We start from the raw sequence: 8,835 nt of genomic DNA on the forward strand, positions 1-8,835 counted from the left end.
AAAATAACTTATTCGAGAAATCATTAGTCATTTTTTTTATCATGTTATCCAACTATTAATGTTGTTTGGGTTTTTAATTTTGGAAAAGATAAAAAAGAATTTCTGTTTTTCAATGAAAATTACAAAAATATCAAAGAAGGGAGGCTGATAAAAAAAGGGACGCTAAACATAACGTTCATGGATTAGAACACTAAATAATAACAGTTTAAAGATAAAGTTACTCTAGTAGCCAAACACGCGGGCCACGAGCGAACCCTATGCGAAGGAACATTCCAGAAGCCCTTCTTCTGGAATCACTAGAACCCTCTCGTCCTCTAATTTTTTCCCTATAATACATTTTATTTTCTCCAAATTAATGCTTCCCCTTGATTAAAATCACTTCCTTTTACTCCAAATTCCTAGTTTCCTTTTCAAATTCCCTTTTTCTCTTCTTAATCATGGCTGATGAGGCCAAAGCTAAGGGCAATGCCGCCTTCTCCGCCGGCGATTTTTCTAGCGCCGTCAAACACTTTTCCGACGCAATCTCTCTTGCCCCATCCAACCATGTTCTTTACTCTAATCGATCGGCTGCATACGCTTCACTTCACAACTACTCCGATGCGCTAGTTGATGCCAAGAAGACCGTCGAGCTTAAGCCCGACTGGTCTAAAGGATACTCACGTCTCGGCGCTGCTCACCTTGGCTTGAACCAAGCTCAGGATGCCATCTCGGCGTATAGAAAGGGGCTTGAGATTGATCCCAATAATGAACCATTGAAGTCCGGTTTGGCTGATGCTCAGGCTGCTGCTTCCAGGTCACGTTCAGTGCCGCCCCCGAGTCCTTTTGGGGATGCGTTCTCAGGACCGGAGATGTGGGCGAAATTGACTGCCGATCCGTCAACGAGGATGTATTTGCAGCAACCTGATTTTGTTAAAATGATGCAGGATATTCAGAAGAACCCTAGTAATTTGAATTTGCATTTGAAAGATCAAAGGGTGATGCAAGCCCTGGGTGTTTTGCTTAACGTGAAATTTAGAGCACCTAATGCTGGGGAAGATATGGATATACCGGAAGATGATTCGTCGCCGCCTCCTCAGCAGGAGAGGAAGGCAGAACCTCCGAGGGAGGAGAAGGTTCGCGAGCCAGAGCCTGAACCCATGGAGATTCCAGACGAGGAAAAGGAAGCAAAGGAGAGAAAAGCTGAAGCTGTTAAAGAGAAGGAGTTGGGAAATGCAGCTTATAAGAAGAAAAACTTCGAGACTGCAATTGCTCATTATACCAAGGCAATGGAGCTTGACGACGAGGATATTTCATATTTGACAAACCGAGCTGCTGTGTATCTGGAGACGGGCCAGGTATTGCTTATGCTTCTTTCTTTAGTTCGTTTTTATATTAATTCTGAAGTTAAGTAATTAGTATCATGAACATTAGAAGTAGCCTATATTCCTCAATGGTAAATTAATGGCTTTGCTTGAACAAACCCCTTGACATGCAGTTTCTATTTTGAACATTAGAAGTAGTCTATATTCCTCTATGGTAAATTAATGACTTTGCTTGAACAAGCCCCTTGACATGCAGTTTCTATTTTGAATTTGTTGAACCTTCTATTCATGCTTTTATATCCGATGTAACGGTTCCCATAAAGATAGTTATTGGTGTTGGCTCCGTAAAATTGATAAGATCTATTATAGTGAGCTTTTCTTTCTCTTTTTATTCCCTAGAGGTGGTGATGATCACAATGGCTTCCAAATCCTTATGTGGCATCAAGTTTTAGGACATAACATGTGTATAAATATTGAACTTCTAGTCAAAGCTATTGAGAGGGTAATTGTTGGATATAAATAATGTTTCTGAAGAGCAACAATTTGGTGTGTTATTGTAGTGCCTGAATCATATGTCCGTTTTGGTAGTTTGAACAAAAATGGGATTAAGGTGATCTTAGCACGATCTCAGAGCTTTTGATCATTTGGTGGCATCAAGTTTTAGTTTAGGACATAACATGTGTATAAATATTGAACAAAAAGTGCAACCAAATGATCAAAAGCTCTGACAGATGTGATACCACTGAAAGAGTAGTTGTTATCGGTAAGGCGTATTACCCAAATTCAAATTTTGATTAGTTAGCAATTCTTTATTAACATTGATTCATCTAATGAACACTGTTATTAGAATACCTCACCATTCGTACGATTCGAGTCGATTCAGCTCTATTTCGAGCTGAATCTATGAGGCGAACCTAGGTTGTCACAGAATCTTATGATTCACTAAATTTCATATTGTTATTTAGGAAAACTATAACTCTAAGTAAGGAAGGAGATAAATTAATGGAAAAAAATCAATAAGAAATTTAAAGAATAAGAAATAAGATTGTTATAATTAATAAGAAATAAGATTGTTATAATTAATAAATCAAAACATTTTAACATGATTTTCCAACTTCAATACGCAAGTCCCATATTGATCAAAACCAAATTATCTTCACGGTTCATCAAAAACGTAAACAACAGAAACTACTAAACTCACTCTAGACTAATAATTGATAATATTTTAAGCTCAACATGGTAAATATTTTGTTTTTATTTTTTATAATATTATGAATTTGAACTGAATTTTACGATTTCCGGGTCACAATTCACAAAATGAGGATTTCAAGTCAAATCTCGATTTGACAACTATGGTCATGAATCAAATCCATAGGATCGTTTCCTTTGCTCTAATTCTGTTTTTTTCGTTGTTGTTGCTGCTGTTGATAGATTTCAGGTTTTGCTATGAATTGGTACATTTTTTTTTGGTCATTGCTCCACTATTTTCTTATTTCATGAACTTGATATACATTTCTGATCTATTATTACTGCTATTTTAGTATGAGGAGTGCATAAAAGATTGTGACAAGGCTGTTGAAAGGGGAAGAGAACTTAGATCAGACTACAAGATGGTAGCTAGAGCTCTAACAAGGAAAGGGACTGCCTTGGTAAAAATGGCTAAATGCTCCCAGGACTTTGATCCTGCTATTGAGACATTCCAGAAAGCTCTTACAGAGCATCGCAATCCAGATACATTGAAGAAACTTAATGAGGCCCAGAGAGTCAAGAAGGAACTCGAGCAACAAGAATACTTTGATCCAAAGTTGGCTGATGAGGAGCGTGAGAAAGGTGATTCATCACACCGAATCCTTTCATTTGGGTGAACATATGTTTTGAATTATCCAAGCATGTGCCTTACTTGGACTGTTGGCAATGATTTTCTGCAGGGAATGAATATTTCAAGCAACAAAAGTACCCAGAAGCTGTGAGGCATTATACAGAATCTTTGAGAAGGAACCCCAATGACCCCAAGGTAAAAGAAAACTATTCAAATATTTTGTGTTCCAAAGTATGTTATCACGCTGAACTGACTTTTTAGCTGCTTCTTGCTTTCAGGCATATAGTAATAGAGCTGCATGCTACACGAAACTCGGGGCATTACCAGAGGGACTGAAGGATGCAGAGAAATGCATTGAGCTTGATCCAACTTTTACAAAGGGGTATACAAGAAAAGGGGCTGTTCAGTTTTTCATGAAGGAGTATGAAAAGGCTATGGAAACGTACCAGGCAGGGCTTAAGCATGATCCTCAGAACCAGGAATTACTTGATGGCGTGAGAAGGTATGTTTTCATAGTTGTATTTATGCTTGCCATTGCTAATGCCTTTTGTATGGTTACAAATAAGTATGCTCCCAAACACTTGGCAGATGTGTGGACCAACTTAACAAGGCCAGCCGTGGTGATATAAGCCCTGAGGATCTAAAAGAGAGACAGGTTAGACTTCATTCCTAAAGTTTATCTAATGGTATCAAAACGGATCATGTCATAATTGTATTACGCGATTGTGATTTAAATTGATCCCATGTTGCAGGCAAAGGCAATGCAGGACCCAGAAGTCCAAAACATTCTCTCAGATCCTGTTATGAGACAGGTAAATACTCGAAACATACTTCAATTTGTGAATTTCATTCTGTTGTTAGATTTTTGCTAATGTTGTGTTGGCATAAATATTGCAGGTATTGGTGGACTTCCAAGAGAACCCAAAGTCAGCTCAGGAACACATGAAGAATCCGATGGTGATGAATAAGATTCAGAAGCTAGTGAATGCAGGAATAGTCCAGATCAAATAGAGGATGCAGGGCCAATTTAAAAGAAAAAACGAATTCCATGATATTATGTTTGTTTTTTTGGTCACTGAATTGTGATATTAATTGTGGATTGGTGATATAAATTGAAAACCAAAGTTCAGTTGGGTAAAATTTTTGTAATGTTCTTTTTTCGCAATTTCACTATCTTTTTTCTTGGTATTTTCTTTTCTGTAGTTGAAGCTCCATTAGATGGAAGGAGGCTAGTGGATCCTGAATTCACAATTGGATCATAGATTTGCAGTAACATTACATCTGATGTAAATTTGTGTTAAAATAGTTGGGCACTTCTTTGATCTGTTTATGTTCTAAGTTAGGATATGGTATTATGAATTTGCTCTCCCAATTTAAAGTCGAAATAGTTCTGTTACGGTTCTGTTGGAGATGGTTTTTATTAGCAGGAAATCAAATCCTTCTAATGCCTATTGAAGATCTCAACACTTCTTATTATTGTTAATTAAAAAAGCCTTTACTGCAACGACATTGAAATGAAAACAAAGAAAACATTAAAATGCCAGAAATCAAATAGCATGAAAAAAAAAAAAAGAGAACTTGAAATTGTTTTGCATTTGCAGATTTGCTGAAATTATTATTGTTCTTCTTCCTCGTCTTCATAAAACACATGTCTAAATGTGAGAATCTCAGGATCCAGAAAACAACGTTCTTCATATCAACATCTCCTGCATTTTCTGTATTTCCTCTTCCAACTGAAACTTCCATGTAGAATATCTTCCCACATATCTCACATCAATTTCAGCTTCAACTCAATTGATCCAAATACAAATATTTTACAATATTTAATTAGCTCCAACACATCCGTATTTAGATACGTATTTTTTCAGATATAAGATCATTTTGATTTTTTTCTTTCACTTTTCATTTAATTTATTCCCATTTATATGTGAAATGAATACATAAGGAAACAAAACAAAACTGGTTCCTTGAACCATTAGTATCAATTTTGACAACTAAAAAAAAGACAAGAATCAAGCAGCCACTTCTTGCTCTTTTGCAGCAAGTTGGTTTTGAATGTGTTGAGGCACAACATCAAACTTGGCTAATTGCATTGTGTACGATGCACGCCCTTTCGTCATTCCCCTAAGCGTACTCACATATTGAAACATCTCTGCTAGTGGAACCAATGAATCCACCACCTGTATTCGTTACAAACAGAGGTGTTAATTCTGGTTCTCGTGTCATAATCGTGTTATGCGAATATATACAAGTATATGAAGAGGGTATGGTTTAGATTAATATACCTTGAGACCTCCGGGTTTGTCACCAAAGCTGTTAATCTGACCTCTCCTTGAGTTGAGATCACCAATTACATCTCCCAAATGCTCTTCAGGTGTCACAACTTCAACCTTCATTATAGGTTCTAACATTTTTGGCCCTGCTTTCCTTATTCCTTCGCGGAAAGCTCCCCTGGCTGCAAGCTGAAATGCTAATACACTTGAATCTACATCATGGTAAGAACCATCTGTTAACACGGCACGAACATCAACAACTGGAAATCCTGCCAAGACTCCATTACTCATGCACTCTTCTATTCCTTTCATCACACCAGGAATGTATTCTCTCGGGACTGCACCTCCCTTGATTTCAGTTTTGAACTCGTATCCACTGCCTGACTCCATTGGCTCAAACCGCATCGTTATATCAGCGAATTGTCCTTGTCCACCTGACTGTTTCTTGTGCACATACTTCACTTCTGAAATTTTCGAGATACTTTCACGGTAGTTTACTTGAGGTGCACCAACATTCGCTTCCACCTATTCATGTCAAACATTCCATATCATTTCAATAAAATCACACATTTAGAAACTACTTTTTTTCCCTATTGAACTTCATTTTTGTTCATTTTCTAGAATTGTTCATTCTCATCTCTCCCTCACGTTTCTCTCTTGCACAATGATAGCATCAACTAAAACGCGGTTCTAACTTGAACTGACGTAACACACGTTGACAAAGTAAATGTGCATGCTCAAAATGAACAGATCTAACTGTTTCATAAAAACAAGTCAAAGAACAATCAAACCTAAGCATCTGATAAAATTTCTTTCTTCAAATTCAAAATTAAGTGCATCAAAGTTTGAAATCTTTTCTCCGAGTATTCAAAGTCATGCGAGCGAATGTCTAGAATTATTTGTTGAACATTTAATAACGTAGATGAGTAGACACAAACCTTAAATTCTCTTTTGAGGCGGTCTACGATAATCTCAAGATGCAATTCCCCCATTCCTTCTATGACAGTCTGGTTGGTTTCCTCATCTCTTGAGAAATGGAAAGAAGGGTCCTCCTGAGCAAGTTTGATCAAACCAGTAGCCATCTTATCAATATCAGCTTTAGTCTTGGGTTCAATTGCAACTTTGATCACAGGATCCGGGAAGTCCATACGTTCAAGGACAATCGGATTCTCAGGATCAGAGAGTGTTTCACCAGTTATTGTATCTTTTAGACCTGCAAGAGCCACAATATCACCAGCTAAAGCAACTTTAACATCTTCCCTACTGTTGGCATGCATTTCGAGAAGTCTTCCTATTCTCTCCTTCTTTCCCTTGTTCGCATTCAACACGTAAGACCCTGCAGATAGCTTCCCTGAATAAACTCTCACAAATGTGAGGGATCCCACAAATGGATCACTCATGATCTTGAAGGCTAGTCCCGAAAATGGTTCACTATCGCTTGCTGCTCTTTCAATTGTCACTTCTGGGTTCTCAGGATCAGTACCCTGCATCGGTGGCACATCAAGCGGGGATGGCAAATAATCAATGACTGCATCAAGCAATGGCTGAACCCCCTTATTTTTAAAAGCAGAACCACACAAGACCGGCACAAAACTGCCTGAAATAGTACCCTTCCTAACTAATTTTTTAATAGTTTCTTCATCAGGTTCAACTCCTTCTAGATAATTCTCCATAGCTTCATCATCCAATTCAACTATGGTTTCTACCATTTTTGCCTGATATTCCTCAGCCAACTCTTTAAGATCAGCCGGAATATCACCATATTCAAACTTTGCACCCAATTCTTCTCCTGACCAGAGTATTGCTTTCATCTTTACAAGATCAACAACTCCTTTAAAACTATCTTCTGCACCAATTGGAATTTGAAGAACAAGAGGTTTAGCACCCAAGTTCGTCACTATCATGTCTCTTGTTCGAAAAAAGTTCGCTCCAAGGCGATCCATCTTATTGACAAAGCAAATTCTCGGTACTCCATACTTATCAGCTTGCCTCCACACAGTTTCAGACTGTGGTTCCACACCGGCCACACTATCAAACAGACATATAGCACCATCCAACACTCTTAGCGCGCGCTCCACTTCAAGTGTGAAGTCAACATGGCCAGGAGTGTCAATAATGTTAATCCGGTGTTTATTCCAAAATGTAGTAGTTGCAGCAGAAGTAATGGTGATTCCTCTTTCTTGTTCTTGCTCCATCCAATCCATTGTTGCTGTACCTTCATGAACTTCCCCAATTTTGTAGTTTCTTCCGGTGTAGTACAGAACCCTTTCAGTAGTAGTTGTCTTTCCTGCATCTATGTGAGCCATAATTCCGATGTTCCTGTAATCATTCAATGGAACTGCACGCTTTCCCTCAGCTGAAGAGAAAGAAACATGTTAAATTTAACAAAGGAAAGTAACAATTACCCAAAAACAAATGAAAGTTCCTCTCTTTGTTGAATTACATTAACAACGGAAACAGAAAATATATACCCGAATAACAAAGAAATCAAATCAAACACAATGAAGAAAAAAAAAAAGAAATTGAAGCATAATCAAATAAGGTATTTCATGTGAGGCAAGCAATTCAACAAACAGAACGTCCTCAACAAAAGGGTAACCTAAATAACATGAAAACAACCCAATTCAGTGAAGAAGATACTAAATTGACACAATTGAAAGAGATAGAGAAAGAGAAACCTTCAGCGGCCATGGCGAAGACAGAGAAGTTTCTTCTTCTCTGCTGTTGTGGGCGTAAATTGAAGACTTTGATACGCCTACTTCCCAAGAAATTGGAAAGAGAAGAAGAGATTGGAGAAGGGGAAACAGAAGGTCGAGGAGGGAGACCCAGAAACCGAATTGAAGGAGAGGAAGAATCAGCTCTCCTGGCAGACCCATTGAAGTTGCAGAGTGAAGATGAACAAGAACCTGTTAATCTTACAGTCTCTGCCGCCATTTGTAAGTTGAGTTCAAGTGTTCGGAGCGTTTCCCTCGCTCGCTCAGAGTTGAAAGTTGTGGATGGATATGTTATGTTATATTTAGGGATAACGAGATAAATTATTGGCTCTGCTTTCAGTTCAGTAGGCTACTTAAGTTATGAAGCCTCATCAGCCTCTAATTATTTATTATTTTTCTGAATTTTTTTTAATCAAGGAAAAAGAGAAAATTTGATTTACATCTTCTTACCCCTGTTTCATAAAAATAACAATATCAACACTACCCAGTTTAATTAATAATTTATTAAGTACTCTTTTTTAAATTTTTTTTGGGGTAAATAGGAGGGCTAGAATAGAACCCGAAAAAAGAACAAAGAGATAACAAGCTAAGTAGTAAACATCCGTGGAATAAACCGATCATGTCGGTCCGCATCGAGGATATTTTGGAGGTCTATAAGAGGTACATCATACTCGTGATGTCCAAAGAACACGAACCTGCAAAATGCGTTATCTAGTCAGCAGCTTTGT

At 37.8% G+C, this 8,835-nt stretch overlaps 2 protein-coding genes across 2 annotated transcripts; one reads left to right on the forward strand and one right to left on the reverse strand.

Annotated features, from left to right (window-relative positions):
• Positions 1–286: 286 nt before the first annotated feature.
• Positions 287–4,308, forward strand: LOC136210583 (hsp70-Hsp90 organizing protein 3). The gene is made up of 7 exons (XM_066001916.1): positions 287–1,334; positions 2,843–3,131; positions 3,230–3,315; positions 3,399–3,622; positions 3,709–3,775; positions 3,873–3,932; positions 4,018–4,308. The coding sequence occupies exons 1-7, from the start codon at positions 438–440 to the stop codon at positions 4,129–4,131; spliced, it is 1,737 nt and encodes a 578-aa protein (XP_065857988.1). The 5' UTR covers positions 287–437; the 3' UTR covers positions 4,132–4,308.
• A 711-nt stretch (positions 4,309–5,019) lies between these two features.
• On the reverse strand, positions 5,020–8,428 carry LOC136210582 (elongation factor G, chloroplastic). Its single transcript, XM_066001915.1, has 4 exons — positions 8,072–8,428; positions 6,332–7,749; positions 5,406–5,918; positions 5,020–5,300 (listed from the first exon to the last, which is right to left on the reverse strand). Exons 1-4 carry the CDS (start codon positions 8,325–8,327, stop codon positions 5,133–5,135), a joined length of 2,355 nt encoding a protein of 784 aa, XP_065857987.1. The 5' UTR covers positions 8,328–8,428; the 3' UTR covers positions 5,020–5,132.
• Positions 8,429–8,835: the final 407 nt, after the last annotated feature.

This window comes from Euphorbia lathyris, chromosome 1, assembly GCF_963576675.1.
Source record: "Euphorbia lathyris chromosome 1, ddEupLath1.1, whole genome shotgun sequence".
Taxonomy (NCBI): Eukaryota; Viridiplantae; Streptophyta; class Magnoliopsida; order Malpighiales; family Euphorbiaceae; genus Euphorbia; species Euphorbia lathyris.